Source organism: Lontra canadensis, unplaced genomic scaffold (genome assembly GCF_010015895.1).
Source record: "Lontra canadensis isolate GAN:19392208 unplaced genomic scaffold, GSC_riverotter_1.0 scaffold27, whole genome shotgun sequence".
NCBI lineage: Eukaryota > Metazoa > Chordata > Mammalia > Carnivora > Mustelidae > Lontra > Lontra canadensis.
The window spans coordinates 5,815,532-5,835,903 of NW_022631021.1; the positions used below are offsets into that span (position 1 = coordinate 5,815,532).

The following is a 20,372-nucleotide window of genomic DNA, read 5'->3' on the forward strand; positions in this document are numbered from 1 at the left end:
CTCATACCTACTAAAGGATGCTATAACAACCTTGCACTGAGAGGGTTCTGGAAAACAGCAGCATGCCTGGAAGTAAGGGCCAACGCTAACTCCTTACTGATTCATCTAGTACCTTAACCTGAACTGGACGTGCTTCAGCACTTTGTCTACACAAAAGCTGTTACTGCCGTTTGGTACTTGAGGTTCCCAGAGGATAGAGATCAAGAGTCCGATGCTTAACCAATTGAGCCATCCCCTGGTAATTCCTTTAGATAGTGACTAGAGGGGTGCCTGGCTGGCTCAGTTGGTGGAGGATAAAACTCTTGACCTCAAGGTTTTGAGTATGAACCCCACACTGGGTGTGGAGACTACTATAAATAGTGACCGTAAAAGCATTCATGTGATATACAGTGTTTTGGTAATGTTAGTTATCACTATAGATGGTTCCCAGAATGCTCTCAAGGTAAACAGCTGACCAGAACAGAAACCAAGATCCCCCAAATGCTAGAGGAACATCAGATAAGAACTGTGAAGGGAAGAGTTGCTGGAGCATGAATCCAAGTCTAAGGTCAGAATAATGGAGCACTAAAACAGAAACTGATTTGAAAGAAGGTATACTAAAATGTCAGCTTTGGGCTTTAAACTAACATACGAAGCGATGTCTGAGACAAATGTGGACCTGTCCCTAAGTAAAAAGGAAACCCAACATTATAAAGGTTTTTAAACAAAAGTATTTCTTATAAAGCCAAGGGCAGTAGTCAAATGACATAGAGAACAGCCTAGATCCCTCATAAAATAGCGCTTTTGAGAAGAGGAGGCTGGTCTAAGTGGACTATTAAAATATTCCACCAGGAAGCTGGGTTAAAAGCTTGATGCTAATTTCCATGGGGGGTAGGGGGGTGGGCGTGGAACAGACAAGAAGTCTCTCAAGATGCCCAAGATAATTTCTAGTGATTACAAATAGGATGTTTGCCAGTGTTATAACCTGAAATGAAAAAATGCTTAACATTTCTTTACAGCATATTCTCAATACAGTCAGTGACAGCTCATTTGTCTATGTGATGTAACTTCGTAATACCTATGAACAGTTCTCACCTTATACATTACCCCTACTCAAATCTTTCTGCCAGGTTGTTAGATTAAATAAAACCATTTAGAAAATAAATCCAGTCTCTTTGATTTTGGAAATGACCCCTTACCTGTGAGAGGTTCCAATGGGGCTGTTGAGCTTGTGGCAGGCCAAACTTACTCTGGGGTGCACCCATCTGTCCCACCATTCCTCCTTGCGGGCCAACCACATTTGGAGGAAGTGGCATCACACTGGTTTGTGCGTTTCCCATAAACCCATTGGGCATGGGCATGCCCACCATCATGCTCGCACTCTGTCCCATCACATTTCCAAGAAGGCCAGGAGCTGCAGGTGTAGGCACAGGCACGCCCATTGATGGAAAACCTTGAAATGCAGTCGGTGCTTGTGAGGTAAATGGTATATTTGTGGGTCCCATAAACACACCTACATTTTTAAGAACCATGAAAAGAAAATGAGAAAACAGGACTGTTGTATACAACTACACTTACCTCTGTAATCACAGAAAAAGGATCACCATCTTTCTGAACTACCCACAGCAAAAATTTTAATTCCAGTCTGCTCCTACTGCTCGAACTCATACCAATACTCTCATAACTGGTTACTTCCAGAAGGCAGTTATAAACCTGAGCACATTTAATTAGGACAAGTAAATCTTATGCAATAGTTATAGAAAATACCCAAACTACGTAGCATAAGATTATATGCTGTTAGTGTAGATGTGTACCACTGGGCTCCCCCTATCAAACACACAAGTGAGAGCTGATGGTGTCTGCCTTTAATAGAAGCAGGTGGGATGTTCTCTAACTTCAGCTCACTATTTAGAGGAAAGGGGTCTAACAGATTATGTAAACAACAAATCTTACTGTGCAGTAGTTCATTTTAATTATTAAAAACTCGAAGTTTTGGAATTCTTGTGATAACCATGCTTGTTGTTTACTAACAGAAAAATACTGTACACAAAAGTTGTAAACTTCATGCAAATCAAGGTAATTCTTCAAAAACCATGTTCTGTAAGCTTGTGAAACAATATCAAAAACCATGTTCTGTAAGCTTGTGAAACAATATTAAGTGATACATGAACAGCTTAATTCTAAGTGAATAAAGTTTTGTGAATCCTGTAATATGCTTAATTCTAATGATTCATTTCAATTTTGTATTTGTACAAATTGCAACAAAAGCACTCATTACATAGAAAAATAACAATGGGTATATTTCTAGTCACTACAAGTTGTTGACAGCAGATTTTAAAATGAATTACCAGGAGTACTCTGTTGCTGAATGGTTCCTGTACCATACAAAGATAAGATGGAGTCTTTGGAGAGTTGTTTCTTTGCCACCTCTTCTGACTTTGTAGCTTGCTCAGTGAACAGATCCAGATCCCCAGATATTACTGTAGACAGAGTGGCAGCTGCAGGTATAGAGGGCGTCCCCTGAGACAAAAACCAAACAAGCTGTCAACTTCTGCATGCTAAAACACAGTTCATCTCTTACTTAAAATCTAAATGCAACTGAAGAAGGTAATATGGTGACATTACAGGGGATCACTCCTTCACAAGCCCACACAAAAACATCTAGGGGGCGCCTGGGTGGCTCAGGTCATGATCCCAGGGTTCTCTGCTCATCGGGGAGCCTGCTTCCTCCTCTCTCTCTGCCTGCCTCTCTGCCTACTTGTGATCTCTGCCTGTCAAATAAATAAATCTTAAAAAAAAAACAAACCATCTAGGACAAAGGTACAATGTTTCCTATTTTGAATCTGTTACTGCAAGAGAGGCAGGCTGAATGAAGCTCTTTCACAATGAACTGCGTTTACTTGCTAAACTGACACTGAGTTTTTGCCCATCACATCCTGACCACAGTGGCTTCAACAACAGGTTGTGATGGCCTTGTGAGGACCACCACTGCTGGGAGATACTGGGTCATCCCCTTTGGCAACCACTACTCCAAAGAACCGGTATCCATTGGAATAAAGAACATTGCTACAATGACAGCAGACTCCAAGAGGATCCTGCAAAGGCTGATCTTGTCATCTTTGAAAAAAAGAAAAGGCTTTTTCAAAAGCTGTGTCAAGATATTTTTATAAACCTAACCTAGATCAGCTTTAACCACATTAGGATATTTCTAGTCTATCCAGAAATGAAGCACAGCAAAACTTCAACCACCTATACTCTCAACCATATCTTCAATCCCACTTTCAGACAAGTAGCAAAGGAACACAAAGATAAACATATAGATACAAAAAAATTTTTTTACTTAATCTATATCTGCACACAGATTAAAGCGAGGTTATTATAGCTGTGACTAGTATAATCTCTACAGACATTAAATATTCAATCACATTTGTTTACATGAAATTGTTTTAAATATGAAGAGTTTCAAAGAATTCTAAGAACAGTAAAAACTGGGTAAGAGCCTTAAATTATAGAACGAAGTGAGAGTGGTAGGTACAAGTTAAAGATCATGCATATGTTTGTCTGAATTTTTAAAAAATTAAGACATTTAATAGCTTGGCTAAAAAACCTAGCAAAAAATTGCCATCTTAGCGTATACATAAATTCAAACAGATCAAGTTGAATCTATTGTGACAAATTAAGCAAAAATTTTGAAACAGAAAAACCACTTAATTTTGCAAAAGATCTAAAATGTGTAAGGCACTGGACATAATGGAATATCAAATAAAACAATATGCTTGAATAAAGTATTAACTACTAATGATGCAACAGAAGCTCACAGAGGCTATAAGGAAGAGCTCTGGAGCCAGCCTGCCAGGATTAGAATTCTGATCCCACTGCTTACTGAAGAAAACAATTTATCCTTATATTGTCACTGAATCTCCATTGTCTCACTTCTCTGAACTTGGGGATAATAAAGATTTCCTACTTTACAGAGATGCTTGATGACCACAAGAAGGACTCTGTGGCAGGGTTAAGCACACAGTGTTTACTGTTAATGCTGTCAGGTAATGAAGCAACCATCTCACTGATCTTTTCATCATGTTTAGTTTCTGTTCAATCTAAGAACCTGCTCAAAATCCAAAATGGTTGGGAAACCTGTTCCATTTCCACCCCTTCCAACACACATTCCAAGTGCCCCGTGGATGCCTGAGACCACAGAAAGTACCAAAAGCTATATATGCTGTTTTTTTTCCCATACATCCCTACCTCTGATAGTTTAATTTAGAAATAAGGCACAGTAAGAGGTTAATAATAACCATAAAATAGAAAAATTATAACAATATACTGTAATAAAAGTTATATGAATGTGGTCTCTCTCAAAACATACCATACTCGGGCACCTGGGTGACTCAGTGGGTTAAGCCTCTGCCTTGGGCTCAGGTCATGATCTCAGGGTCCTGGGATCGAGCCCCACATCAGGCTCTCTGCTCAGTGGGGAGCCTGCTTCTCCCTTTCTCTGCCTGCCTGTCTACTTGTGATCTCTCTGTCAAATATAAACAAATTAAATCTTAAAAAAAAAAAAACAAAACACACTGTACTCACCCTTCCTGTGATGATGTGAGATGATTAAAATGCCTATGTGATGAGATGAAGTGAGGTGAATGACAAGTGAGGCACTGTGAAGACTGTTAAGCTACTAGTCATCACCTGGCGATACATCAGAAGGAAGATCATCTACTTCTGAACTGTGGGCAAATGAAAACTGTGGAAAATGAAACCACAGTCTCCTCCTAGAGCAGCCTAATATTCACATGCTCTTAACATGTATATTTTTTCTGATGAGGTTAGATAAAATAGAATATCTACCTCAACACGGTCACAGTCTAAAAAGAGCCAAACCAAACAGCATGATGAGAAAGCACTCGTACATCTATTATCATTTTTTGGTGCTCCATTTGAGAGCAGTACAACTCAAGAATAAAATAATAACCTTTGCCTATCAATTTATACTTCGGGATACTGCAGAATCCCTAACCAGAGGTTCTCGGGCTGTCAGGATCCTAGGGCTGATACAAGGAGAGGGCACAGCACTTGTGCAGGTCTAGATACTGTTGGTATATGTATATTATAGATAGAAGGAAAGGGATGGCTTCTACAAGTCCCCTTTGGGGACTCTGAACTTCTAATACGCATGTACATTCCGGTCAGCTGAGTATATCTAACCCTCTTCAGAAGACTACATAGCCAAACTGGTAAATCTCATTTTCACATGAGTGGGGAATCTCTCTCTCTCTTTAACATTTTATTTATTCAATTGAGAGAGCACAAGCAGGGGGAAGGGGCAGAAGGAGAGGGACAAGCAGTCGTGGGGGTGATCCTAGGACCCCGAGATCATGACATAAGCCCAAGTCAGATGCTCAACCTTGACTGAGCCACGCAGGCGCCCCTGAGTGGGAAATCTTAAAAAAAAAAAAAAAAAAAATTACAAATAAAATCATCACTGAAAGAATTATAGGAGTTCAGAGTAATTCCTATTTCTGTCCAATCAATTTTACATCACAGAAACCCACCAAAATTAGTAAGTGACATAACAGGAGTGTATGTATAAAATGTGTACTTTAACCTGACTTTCCCCTTTCCCCATTTTGAAAGACATTATTTGGAAAACATATCTGGGTTTTAACCTTTACATGTAGTTCAGATGAAAGATAATTCTGTTCCCCAAATATTTTATAGGGCTCCATACAACTGGCACAGTTTTGGTCCAAAAACAATACTCTAAAAAAAGAATTAGGTGTGATTTAAAAAAATCAGTCCTGTTACTCTTAGTTATTGATGCAGAATGCACAAAGCATGAAGGTCAGACCAACCCCTCATAAAGGCAGGAGCTACTCTCCATATTGCTTGTCACAGTGATACTTAAGAGTTATATGAAGTCTGCATTGTTCTACTTGCTTTGATACTGAAAAGAATACATGAAGTAGTACACTGAAGCCTCAGATGTGGGGTCTAATTCTCCAAGCTGTTGCAAAGCAACTCTCGTAGTCCAGCAGAATCGAAAGAAGTCTAGCAGATAAAACAGCCTCACTAGAATGCTAGACCACAGAAATTGCTTTTCATGCTCAAATTGTCAAATATTCTAAATGCTTCTTTTTGAAGCCACAACATCAGCATTAGACAACTTTTATCACCACATGAATACCCCTACCTGCACAAATTCACAAGATGCTTAATGTTAACTGAAGCAACAGTGGTAACAAACAGTTCCTCTTATGTGCTGGGGGAGGGGAGAAGGAGCAAAGTCATAAAATAACGCTATCTTTTCTGAAAATAAACATTAATGCTGCAGACAATTTTGATAAATCTTTATCAAATAAAAAGTTATTTGATAAAGATATTTTAAACTAATTCCTCACATTTATTTGCTTAATTCTATTGGTAATTATACAATGACTATCATAATAACAAAAATATGTGTAATAAAAGTATAAGCAGTAAGACACAGATTCTTATTAAAACTTTCCACCCAAACAATATACATTTGCCTCCGTTTTTCCAGAGAAAAGGGAAATATTTTACCTCAAAAATTATGCTGTACTGAAACAAACTGTTGTTCATTTATAAAGTATAAACTTAAAATAGAATCTTAAAGCTGTATCCTTAAGAGTAACCTATATACCTAAAAAGTTCATATATTCACCTTAAAGAAAGCTAAATATTTCATGGGATCACTTGCAAGTGGAATTAAATAAATAAATAAATAAATAAATAATTGAATTCACAGAAAGCAAAATGGTAATTTACCAGAGCTCAGGAGTAGAGGAAATACAGGGAGGTTGGTACAAAGTCAGTTATACAATGAATAAGCTGTGAGGGCCTATAATGTGACGACAGTTGATTATACTATTCTGCATAACTGAAATTTGTGAAGAGGGTGCTAAAGTGAAGAGAAAAAAGAAGTAAATACATAAGGCAACAGATGTGTTAATCAAATAAACACCTTAAGTATTTACCATTTTATCTGTCAGTTATACCTCAATAAAGCTGAAAAAATATTTAAAGTATTGTTTAAACAATTTACAATTTTAAAATAGGAATGAAGGCAAAAAAAATTCCATGTAAAGAACACAATTCAAAATTTTTCCCATCAACATGTAAAAAAATATTCTGATCATTAATATTATCCTAAATAATTTTTAAAAAATCATTTTAAAAAGTAAAAATATTGTGTTTCCATTATACTTCAATTTTTTAAAAAGATTTTTTTTTATTAAAAGATTTTAAGATTAACTTAAAACAACTAATCTTCTTAAAAAAGAATATGAGTACTGAATTTGCTAGAATTTCTTATTCTTGGTTTTCCTGTAGCCGGAATTAAACACTACCTTGGGAATGGTTCAATAGAGCATTAAAAAAGTACTGGCTTGTAATCAATACTTAAACTCCATGGTTTAAAACCTCTGAAGTGACCTTGTTAATCTCAGGTAAGGTTGACATAGTCTGAGTTTTCCCACTGGTTCACTCTAAACATCACTGTTTGCCTAAAGCAAGAGTCAGCAAACTTTAAACAGTGACCAATTAGGGCTTGTGGGTCAAGTGTCTGTTGCAACTACTCAACTCGCTTTTGTAGTGTGAAAGCAGCCACAGACAATATATAAACAAATGGAATGGCTGTTTCAATAAAACTTAATTTGCAAAAATGAGCTGCAGCCTTAATTTGCCAACCCCTGGCCTAAAGAACAACGCTTTCAAATCAGAGACTGCTCAGAGACAATTCTTCCAAAAGTGAAATTTTGAGACTTTATTTTTATTAATTTTTAAAATTTTTTATTAACATATAATGCATTATTAGCCTTGAGACTTTTCAAAAAGGGAATAAGCAGTAATCATGTAAAACCATATTCTTACTACATACCTGAGCTGGGGGTACGACAGTTGCAGGTAAGGGATTAGAAATCATTGGTCCAAAGATGTCTAGATCATCATTCAGGGATGGCACTGTGGTTGCATTCCCATTGGTCACTGGTGCCTCAGCAGGGCCATCTGAAAAGAATACAGATTCTCATCCTAAAGTAGATTCTTATATTACTTGAAACATGACATTATTTTAAAAAATATATGGTTTAAAAATAAAAAAGTTCAAAAGTTGGCAACAAAATATATGTCCCCCTTCTACCCCATACTCTCTCCTCTTTCCCAAAGAAACTATTTCCAGTTTTATTCTCCCCAAAATATTCTTTACTCACTGGTTTCTAGGTATAATATATCCAAGTTTAATATATCCCGTTTTAACAACTGGTATTACACTTCATGTTATTCTGTATCCTGGTGCTTCCTTATGTACCAGGCACTGTTCTGAGTACATACATTAACTCATTTAATCCCCATTACGTTATGAGACAGACACTACTTTTGAGATAACTGGCTAAACTGGCATTTGATACCATTCTTACAAATAATGTCTCTCCATAAATGTGCACATGCTACATGTGTGTATTATGGACATCACTTCACATTGTTTACCTACACTGGAATTAATATTGAGTATTTAAAATATCTTAAATGTTTAATTTTCAAGTTACAAAAAAGGGAAAAAACTGCATAGAAAGAAAGAAAACAAACATACACTATGTAAACTGATTCTATAGGAAATATCCATAAAACTTTGAAATAAACCCTTTTTTACTTGAGAATGGCCACCTTCAGCAATAGCAGTACCATGCCACTCAACTGTACTAGGGAAGGAAGTCTGACAATGACAACATTCTGTATCAGCTTCCTACTTACTCTCCATTCAAAAAATTTTCTATCTCCTTTTTACATTAGTGCAGATTATAAAATGTCAGCGGTGAGACTTGGGAGTGGGCTGGAGCAGAGAGAATTTGAGAGCACAGTCCACGGAATGGGACACCTCACACAGTTTACAGTGGCCACAACCAAGTAACAGTTCAGAGTACCCCAATTCTAACCTCTTGGGACTTACATCCTAATTGAGCTTCTAATTTAACAATTTACAATCTCATTTGATCTCTCTTTGATATACTACACACTCCTTAAAGATAAATCAGTCATCATTCAAAATTTCTTCAACATTGAACAGGATGTCTTACACACGGCAGACTTCAAATATTTGGCAAATTTAATGGAAGGTCTACCATATACTGGGTCTTTCTGCCACAACCCATGGAAACTCACAGGTTTCTTCTCTTTTGTGAAATACAACTACAGAAACTGGTATATTTTATGTCCCTGTTTAAGCTTCAGTGAATCACAGATTATCATTAATTTCAATGAATAAATGGTCATAATTATGTATTTTTTACTCCTTAACTTAGAAAAGACAGTGTAAAATTCATAGAAGAATAATTTTTCAGTGATGTCACATTATCATAACCACAAAAAATGTCTGTTTCCTATATATGTATTTTCTATCTGTATTAAGCACTACGGACACTTTTTAAAGGTGAAGCAATTAAACAATGTACAGATTATTACCAATTTATATAGAATTTTAAGCTAAGGCACAACTATAACACAAAAGAATTCAAATATGACCCAAGAAAGCATTTTTTTTTCATTTCTAACCACAAATGGCAGCATTCGTTTTGAAGTCAGACCTCTTGAGATCTCAGAGCTATTTCATGTTTTACAGTCCATTCCACATTCCACTTAACATCGTGTGTAATACATCACATAAATACGAACCAGAAATAAACTATTTTAGAATGACAAGATATTCTAGATTAAAAACACAATTAAAGGAACATCTTTGTGGTATCTGTAACAGCTCAGTAGAGAAGCTCAAGTACCAAGGACATGTGAGCCAGTAGTGCCCATACGCTGCAGAGCTGGGGACAGGGAAACCTCGTCAAACAGACATGTCTAATTCTATCATATGAATAAGGAAGCATTTTATTAGTAGAAAATACAACTATATTTTATATACGTAGTTTAAATTCACACAAAAAAAGCACATGTCCTGTAAAACAGACTATGATGAAGAGGAACAATGGTAAAAACAAAAACCTGACAAATTGAGTATAAACTTGTATTTCTAGTTTTTCAGTTAAAATTCTTTGCTTCTTCACGTAATAGCCAACACTAATAAGTAGGACAAATTTATGAAAAAAAAGTATCTTACAAATGAGAAAATATTATTATTATTTTTTGGTGAATAGAGAAAATGTCATTAATTGATTTTTACCACAGGTCATGTCAATCTAGTTTTTAAGACACCAGTGAGCCCAGGATACACTGTGTGAGAACCAAGAGGTTCACCTACTCTAGGTGAATGATCGGTTTCCATACTTTATTTATAAACTATACATCTTTCAGAAACTTGTGTCTGTTCTAAGTAGTACACTGTACTTCATTAAGAATATTTATTTATACTTTCCAATCTAAATTCTATTCAGTATCTAGGAGTACATCATCTAAACTATAAACCACACGCAGTACTTTGCTGTTGACGTCTTAGTCTTCAGGCCCTTCATGTTTCCTTCACAGCCTTCACCCTTCATATGTGTGACTAATAAAAATAACAGCCAACACTCAGTATAGTGCTTGTTTCGTGCCAGTCTAAAAAATACAAGTACACAAACACATACATGCACTTCTTTAGTCTTTACAATGATGCTATGAGAGAGGTACTATTAATTATCCTCATTCGCAGATGACAAAACCATTAAACTTGTCCACAGTCATAGAGTTAGAGTACAGCCTTGGAATCAAATGCTTAAAAATATGCTTAAGAATGTACATATAAAATCATTTTCTTTAGATAAAATTGTATATGTGTGGGTAAGGGTAGACAGCATTCTATATTGCATGGGCTTAAACTAACTATTTATTCAGTCCTTCACTACTGTAATTTAGGGTTTCCAGACTCTCACCACTACGGAAACAGTAAATATCCACAGTCCTTAACATAAAGCCTACATAGCTCACTTCCTTCACATGACTTCATGTTCTACCACTGTAATGTAAACAGCTTCATTTTCTCACTCCATTAAAAATACATTTGCATTTAAAATCTGACTTTTTGAAATCTCAGAAAGGCATTCCACATAAACCCCACCTACCACAGTGGGCTGCCATGAAAGTCAACTCATATTAAGTCCAAGCAACTGTGGAATCCTTTAGAATGAGGTAGATGAAGCATTTCCTTAGGAATACTGATCTTAATGGCAAGGTTGCCACTGTTTCCAAGTGATTAAGGAAGATACTGTTTTAATTCCAAAAACCCAAGATGAGGAACTTTCTTCCAGGTCTGACCAAGATTTCCAATCCAGCCTCATGACAGACATGGTGACTTCTCTGCTTTCACATCTACAACACAACTGTCTTCTTTTCTCTTTACCCTGGTTTTCTCCTTATATAATCCCTTAAAAATGACGGATTTTACCCCCATCAATTTTTCTTATACTACAAAAGCTAAGCATTCACAGAATTGTTGAAAAACAATCTTTAACCTAAACAAAAACTTAGCCTTGTATAATCAGTAAATACAAATTCTCAATGGTTTTTCCCTATGGGTTTTAATGTTTGTGAATTTGACTTCCTACGCTGGCATGCTGTTTAGCCTTCTTTATAAAGGATTGTTTCAATTCATTTTGAAGGTTGTGTTTTTGATTTTCAGTATTTAAAAAAGACAGTTAAAGACTGTCATTATCATCATTATAAACATATTTCCTGAACATTTTTAAAGAATATTTACAGGTTATCATTTTTGTCTCTAGGAAAGATGGGAAAGGCATCTCCTTCCACTGTCTTGAGTTATAGAAACCAGGGCACCAACAGATTAAAAGACTTGTTCAATGTCACTTCCCTAGTTAAACAGCAAAATGTGCACTAGAATGGAGTCTTCTGGCCCCTAGGTTAGTGAGTGCTCTTTACTTTAAACCACATTTTATCAGAAATCATGTAATCAAAGCTATACCTAATTATAAAGACATCATTTAAAATTCTGAAATTTAAAAGCCAACTTTTAAGTAGTTTATAATTATTTGCACTAAGAGCAGCAGTGATACCAAAGGCTCAAAAACCATTCAGCACCACATGCACAGTTCCTCTTCATCTCCCCATTCCACTGTCCTACCAAGCCTAGTATCTTCTCAATTTCTGGGGAAAGACACAGGTGGATGTGGTCATCGATGAGCAAATTGGGCTGAGGGAAGCAAGCGTGGGGTATAGTCAGCCCCGGTCAACAGAGTATTTACATACCACAGTGAGTTCAATGAATCCTTTTGATCAAGGGTCCACTAACAGCTCAGTCTTTGCTGACTGAATAAAAGCTCAGAGGCCACAAAAACAACGGAGAAGTGGATGTCTGTGCAAACTAATCAGAATTCACCACAGACATGCACCTCGGTGTGAGTGCTATGCTCCTTCCTCAGCTACAGAATGGTGGTGGGAGCAGCCAGCAGCAGGAGGAGGGAGCAGCCCCCTTTCATCAGTATGCAGAAACAGTAGTTGGTGGACAATAAAAATAATGGGAGATCCAGAGTACAAGAAAAGCCTAAGGCAAATGGAAGAAATTTAGCTGGGGACAACATCATAAAGAACGATAATGAAGCACAAAGGACCCCTTGAAAAGGCAATGAGCAAACTGAAGAAATTAGGACAATGCAGTAAAATGAAGAAGGAATTTCAATCTTAAAGGCAAGGGATCAAGCCTAGAGTTAGCTGCCTGTGGGTAACTATTTTCTTTCAATGTTACCTTAAGGTTTCAAACCAGTGTTTTATCTGAAAACTGAGTTTGTAGATGACTGCTTTAAATTACACACATACCATAAATTTACAAGAAAATGTTAAAATGTTTTGAGCTAAAGAAAAAAAAAGTTGTTAAAATCAGTGCTACATCTCACATGAACATAAGGCATGCCCAGCATGCATTTACCGGCCTACTTTGCATCATGACACTGATAGATGCCTAGAAAGAAGGTAACATTTCAAATATGACAAAGTCATGAAGGCCAGTCTCTCTCTTCTAGAAATCCTCAATCTGGTGAATAAGACTGCTGATTCTATTAACTGTGGCTATACCAGAACTTACCTAACACCAATAATCCAAAAGAGTACGGGTAAAAAACCAAAAATGCCAGGTACTTTCATCATTGCCTTACATAAAGTATCTGACTTTAATCATATCACCTTTAGAGAATTTTACACATTAAATCTAGGATTTCAACAGAAGTCTGGTGGTATACCTAGAAAACTCAAGTGCCATAACCAGTTTGAGAAGCTTTTTCTGGAGCTTCTCAAACTGGCAGAAACATTTTCCCATCTAGGGTTAAAACAGTTAAGTGGAAGTTGCCCTATGTCTCTAATAAAACCACATGGAGGGTAGGGTTGGCTTTACTACTACCCCGCCCAGGCACAGTACTTGACCTGAGCTCTCTTCTAAGGCAACTGATGACTCCCAAATCCAGAAGACCCAATACCACTTTCATTATAGACTCATCACCCACATCTGGTCAGTCGGGCCTACTGATTTTTCCACCCCAAATCCAGGGGCTGCAAAGTGGTGGCCTTCCCAAGTACCTCAATATTTTCATTTATAGGGTTTTTTACAAAAGAAGATATTTACTTATTTATTTATTTATTTGAGAGGGAGAGGCGGGGGGAAAGAAGCAGAAGAAGACAAGCAGACTCTGCACTGAGCATGGAGCCAGGTGTGGGGCCCCATCCCCTGACCCCAATATCCTAACCTGAGCCAAAATCAAGAGTCGGACGCTTAACCGACTAAGCTACCTAGGCGCCCGTCATTTTTAGTTTTTAATGGCATCTGAATACACTTAGATTGATAGGCAGCCCCAATATGCCACAGGCCTCATTACTGTACCCTGGCGCCATGTTTATAGCCCACAGCCCTTGTCCATGCCCTCTTGTCTTACCAGGAAGAAAGTAGAGCCACCTTCTAAATTAGATGCTTGACACAAAGCCCCATCCTGGGGCTTCCTCTCTCCAGTTCAATGACAATGAGGCTGGAATTATCTCTCCAAAGCAGAAATATGTCCTCCAGAGTCTCTCTGTCCACACGTCAGTGGATCCCTGCTGCCACAGCACCATGCACAACTAGTCACACACAGGTAAGTCTCGTCCACCAACCGTTACACCTTGTGAGCCAGAAGCACATCTTGCTCTGCTCACCTACAGATCTGTTCCAAGCATGCTATCACAGCACCTGACAGGTAGTACTCCAAAGCTGCTGCTCAATAAGATGCAGATGGGTTTTAAGTCATAAGATGCCTTACAAAGGTGCTAAGGCACTAGGAGACATGTTTACTGAGTAGCTGGTTATGAGTAGTAATAAACACATTAGATCTTACTTGAAATAAATTTCCACAGGACAAAACAAAACAAACAAACAAAAAACTTCTTTGGTCCTCCTCTGACCAGCAGCAGCAAGAAAATTAACCTTTGATTTGAGGAAGATAAAATTTAAGTTGGGAATTTTAGCATTGTTCCATATTTCAAACTGAATTCTCTCAACCAATTCTCTTAAATAATCCCACTCTTCCCTCAGCAATAATTCTCTATCCTCCAGTTTCCAGACTGCAATCTCATCCCTAACTCATAATACTACACACACACAAAAGCTGCATTTTCTGATATTTACTAGAGTTCCATGAACTCTGCTGGCACTCAATAAATATTAATTGATTCTTCCTTTACTTGAGTATCAGATGCATTAGCAGGTCATAATCTATTTGTACAAATAATAAAAAATGTCAAAGAGCAACATGAGATTTTATGTATTACTAATGTAGTTTAAGGCAGATAAGAATATGATAAGTGGATGTTATGTTTTTCATTACCGTTTTTGACTAAGCATGAGTACACCCTTGCTACAACGAACACTGCCAAGTCTAATTCTTCATCAGTAACTACTGAGGCGTCATCCTAAGAAGGAATGAGTTTAAGTGGAAACCGTACTGATTAAAAAAGGCTGCTTCCATGAGATGTAGTAATGTTCTCCTTCACGGCAAAACTTCTTAAAGCTTTATACATTTTCATGTTACTCAAAGAACCCTTTTTATTTTCTACATAAGAAACCATCTAAAGCTCTTTCCCTAATAAAAGTGTTATTTGGAATTTCTTTGTATTAAAACACATGATTGCTTTATGGAATGAAATAAACCATTTGTGTTACCTCGTAGATTCAAGTCACAAATGTCCATTTGATGCATATTAAAATTTTCAAGCTTCAAATTCTTTTCAAATGCTTTTAAGAAAGAAAGAAAGAAAGAAAGAAAGAAAGAAAGAAAGAAAGAAAGAAAGAAAGAAAAGAAAGAAATAGGTGCCTGAGAGTTAAATGGAGCTATTTGTTTTTACTTTTTAGTCAATAAACTAAAAATGTAATATTTAGGCTACTTTAGTAAAATGACTGAAGTGGCCTTAAAAGATGAGCTTAATCCTCTCATTCTATTTGTTCTCTCTTTTGAGCCCCTCCATGCACGCTACCCATCCCCACACTCAGGCCAGCTCTGGAGGAAGGGACCCCTTTAGGAGTGGGGACTTACAGTGCTGTGCAGCAAGCCCTGCAGTGTTGTCCATCTTTCAGGAGACCCACACATATCGATTTAGAGCTGCTGTCTGAGAAGTGCTTTAAGGAGTAAATGTCGTAGAACTGACTGTTTAAATAAATAAATATGTGTCTGTATATTTCTGTACCATTTTATAGCCTCAGAAGACAAGAAATACATAAATATAAAACCAAATTGTACAAAACAAATTTCTTTCTAAATGTTTAAAAACATGGTGACAGACTCAATTTGAGGCCACCAGATTTCCTCAGTGCTTTTAAGGGAGCTACAAACCCTCTATTAGCCAAAGACCATGCTGTATGACAACAGTCTGGAGGTTATCCAGCATAATTTGACTCCCTCTTCTGCACATCCCTTCAAAGGCCTGAGCTATCTCCTACTCCTCTCCTCTGACCCAATATTCAGGCTACAATCTCAGCACAGCCTTGCTTGCAAGTTACTGTGCTGTATGCCTCACATTTATTTATTCATTTAGATTTGGCCATCTACCCTGGGTTCTTATTTTCATTCCCCAGATGATATCACTAGAGCCCACATAAACTACAGGTTACTGCCTCTAAATTCAGTGCTGTTTTCTTATGGCACAAGGTCACCCTTGTGCCTTGTGCCACTTCTCCTCAGCATGGACTCAGGACCACTTGCAAGGATCTGCCTATTGCCAGTTCTCTAACAGCAACATATTCATCTACCTGCATTTTCTTTCCTCTACAGGTGTGCTTATACAGAAATAAAACCAGTTCCTCCTTTTTGATAGGGTATAATAAGAGTTTACAAGTTCACTGAACATACTCTTCTGAGCAGAAGGAATGGAAGTCTTCACTCGGTTTAAAACTGTATCGGAAAAACAAAACAGACTACAAAATTATTTAGGGCACTTATGCTACAGTATTCCTTCTCTTTGCCCCTCTCCTTGGAAAAATGGGTGTGTATCTAACTACACAAACATCCTGCTGATCTGGGCAATGCAACAGGACGCCAGTGGTTTTCGAGGGCCACTGCTGCTATGTCTGGCATTTAGTCCATTCATTCGCAAACTTGTTTCCATCTACAGCTTATGAACTTTGAAAAACAGAAGTTTCCCTGTAAGAATTTTCTGCTTTAAAAGTTAAGTAAATGCTTTCTTTGGGGGTTTCATCCCTTAGTTTGTTTCTGTCCAAAAAAATCTTTAAAAAAAAAAAAAAACTAAAGAAAAAAAGGGTAATGTATTCATTTCTCTCATCAGAGAAAACTGGAATGTATGTTACTAGAAAATTAAGTAGGTTATATACTGGTAACTACATTTAACTAGCATTGTCAACGCATTTGAACTAGGCCATGATGTTAAGTTAAAGCTTTTATTTCCTGAAACACAAACAATGAGAAAACTTGAAAACTTGCCTAAAGCTGTATGTTCCTTTGAGCTTTTGAATTAAGAAAAAACTGAAGGAAACTTTCTACCTACTTTCCTCTATAGAGTTCAGTATTTATAATAATTTAAAATGAAACTTAAAAAATGTTTAGGCAGAAATTTCCTAGATTAAAGTGAGTAAGCATAAAAATGATTATTTAAGCACTTGAATATACCCTGAGCTAAATTTTCATTACCAAGATCATATCCATTCTTTGTACAATACCTTTTAGGGCACTGAGGATATAATCCTCTCATACACTTTCTGCAGTCCACCCCAGCCACAAACACCCCTCTGTGCCTGGCAGGACTGCAGGTCAAGCCTCCTGGCAAGAAGCTAGGTTATGCTGTGGTGTTCCTGCAGTGAATGGACAACCACAGACAGAAACCCTGCAGGAGGGCTTTCTACCTTTGGTGACATATTGAACTGAAACCTGTAAGGTCACGTTTAACACGAGCAATTTATGATTCCTCTTACACGAGCAATTTATGATTCCTCTTAAGCCTTATGCTTAAAGCATTTGCTCAGCCCTGAAGCAATTCTCAAATGGGGTTTTCTACTAAAAAAATTTAAAAAAATAAGAAAGAAAAAGAAAAGGAAAGGAAAGGAGAAGAAAGGAAAAAAAGAAAAGAAAAGAAAAAGCAAATAGCACTACTAAATTAAAGTATTAGTCTGGGAGGGTTATCCTAAGCAACTGCTAAGCTGTCAGTTTTTAATCATGTAAAAACTAAGCAACAATCAACAACAACAACAAAATGGAGACTAATGTAACAGCATAATGCCCAGTGCCAGAATAACTACACAAGTAGGGACCATGAAGACCACCCCCTTAACCATGCCCTAAAAACTGACTTTAATTCTAATAGCAGGTATACAGTCAAGTCAAGATGTATCTGAGTCTGGAGTCTGATTCAGGGATTTTCAGTCTGGCCCTCAGTGAAGAGGAACCCCTCAGACACTGGGTTATTTCCAAGATTAGAGGAGAGGTAATAACCAAGTATCTGCCCCCACTTCCGGTATTAGCAAAACACTGAATAAATCACATATTTACAGGCTTCAGACTCTAATTAATACCTAAATATGAAGCAGTTCTTACAGGTAAATTGGGAATGTAAGGCAGAAGTCAGCAAACTATAGTCCACTGCCTTTTTAAAAATATTTTGGGAACACAGCCATGCTCAATTGCTTATGTATGTGCTATTACAATGGGAGAGTTAAGTAGTTGCAGATACCATGTACCTTGCAAAGCCAAAGTATTTGGCCTTTTCCATAAAGATCTTGCGGACCCTTGCTAAAAAACATATTGAGAGCGTTTCATGTTTGACCTTGGGATGGGGAGTAGATCAGGAAAGGTGAGCTGAAGAAAATAGGTTAAGCCTAAGTCAGTAAGTTGAAAAAAAGACCATGGACTCACCAAAGTGCCGTTTAAAGGGAAGATCAAATTACTAAAAAATTATCTTAATGGTTACCCTATTATGAGATTAAAAGTGATCCCAGGGGCGCCTGGGTTGCTCGGTGGTTTAAAGCCTCTGCCTTCGGCTCGGGTCGTGGTCCCAGGGTCCTGGGATCGAGCCCCACATCGGGCTCTCTGTCAGCGGGGAGCCTGCTTCCTTCTCTCTCTCTCTGCCTGCCTCTCCGCCTACTTGTGATCTCTCTGTCAAATAAATAAATAAAATCTTTAAAAAAAAAAAAAAGTGATCCCAAATACAAACAGTAAACTTTAGAATTCACGGGCCCTCCGTGGTCGTGTAACTAAACTAATGGTGAGGGTTTTCTCTGTATTTTCTGCAAACACTTTAAGTTAACGCCTGTTCCAGTCTCAGTCACATGGGGATATAGTGTCATCTTTGCATGACCATAAATCATACTTCAGGGCGCCCGCTCCCTACACTGTACCATGTTTCAATTTACAGGGGAAAACCAGAGCCCACTTAGGGGACAGTGGTACGCTTACCTTGGGAAACAGAAAAACAAACAAACTGCTGCCCAAAGTAGATACCAAGAATCAATTCTGCTTTAGGGTCACTGTTTGTTTTGAGCTGGAAGGGACCTCTGATTCTCTGTGGTCTCCTGGACTTTCAGAAACTCATTAAATGTCATGCTTTGTAGAGCTTTAAAAAAAAAAAAAAAAGTCTGAAAAGATTTTTAAAAACAACTTAAGATGTTGATAAACCAGCAAGAGTGAAGAGTTGTACGTACTCTAGGTAAGCTAACCCCCAATTCCTGCTGCTAAAACTTCATCAGCAAAATAACCCTCTTTCTGGTATTAGCTCCTATCCCTGCTATCTTTGGAACTCTCCTAGTATATGATCTAAAACTGGTAGTCACCAGCAAAATCCCCTATATATCCTTACCTTCTTCAAATATTCTCTTCACTTTCCTATCTTAAATGAACCTTGGTTCTCCCCTAAATACACTGTTCCCCGAAGCTCTCCCACTTTAAAAAAGAAAGCTGTGTCAGGAAACCCAGAGACTGTGAGTGAGAGAAAGAAATGTTAACTGCTACAAGCCAAGGAGATTTTGGAGTTGTTTGCTCCAAAGCTGTGTAACATGGGCAGCTATCACAGAAAGTGATACCAGAAGAGGGGTGCTGCCATCACCAAATCCTAAAATCTGTGGTACTGGCTTTGATGGTGGGTGGCAGAGGACAGGGAAACACTTATAGGATCCTGAAAAATGGAGACACTTCTCTGCGACAGTGCAACATTTGGTAAGCAGTCCCCAGCAATCATTTGGAACGTAGGAAACACATCAGAAGTTCTAGTAGACATGCCCCCGCTGACTACAGAGGAGAGTAAGAATAAGAGATGTGTACTGATGTAAGCTGCTGAGCTCTGGTGGTTATTACTACACAACATAGCGGCAGCAAGAGTGGAGTATTTAAGGCCAGCCACCCCATTGGTTTACTAGATCCCACTGGCTAGTTAAGACATTGTTAGAGCAATTTTCTTGTCCTGAACCAGCAGATTTGCCTGTTCTACAGGTTCATTCCCAAAGGTAAACATTCTATAATTTCAGTTGGTCAGCAAATCCTATTGGTGCCACTTTCAAAATATATCCAGAACCTGATGACTTCTTTTAACCTCCAATGACACCACGGACTCTAAGCCACTGTCATCTCTTACCTGTATTATTCTAACAGTTTCCTTTTTGGTCTCCCTGCTTCCAGCTTTGCCCTGCTACAATTTATTCTTAACAGAGTAGCTACAATAATTCTTTAAAAACGAAAGTCAGTTCATGTACATTTTTGCTCAAATCTCTCCACTGTATTTCCAGGACACTCAGAGTAAAAGCCACAGACCCATTCAATCTACCTGCCTCTCTTCTCACCTGGCACACTCCCCTCCTCTGTCACAACTCTTCCCAGAGATCATTCTGCTCTGGCTACACAGTCATCCTTGCTGGTTCTTACACACATCAAGTAAGCCGCTACTGCAGAGCCTTTGCACTTGCTATTCTCTCTGGTTAGAATGTT

At 37.8% G+C, this 20,372-nt stretch overlaps 1 protein-coding gene across 4 annotated transcripts in view; it reads right to left on the reverse strand.

Annotated features, from left to right (window-relative positions):
• The window catches only part of SMAP1 (small ArfGAP 1), a 185,645-nt gene that overhangs the window by 1,836 nt on the left and 163,437 nt on the right, over positions 1-20,372 (reverse strand). For all 4 annotated transcript variants that reach the window (XM_032864421.1, XM_032864422.1, XM_032864423.1 and 1 more), the window contains 3 exons: positions 7,877-8,004; positions 2,328-2,499; positions 1,179-1,492 (listed from right to left, as the gene is read on the reverse strand). In XM_032864421.1, coding sequence (XP_032720312.1) covers positions 1,179-1,492; positions 2,328-2,499; positions 7,877-8,004 — 614 coding nt within the window. The remainder of the gene's footprint in view (positions 1-1,178; positions 1,493-2,327; positions 2,500-7,876; positions 8,005-20,372) is intronic.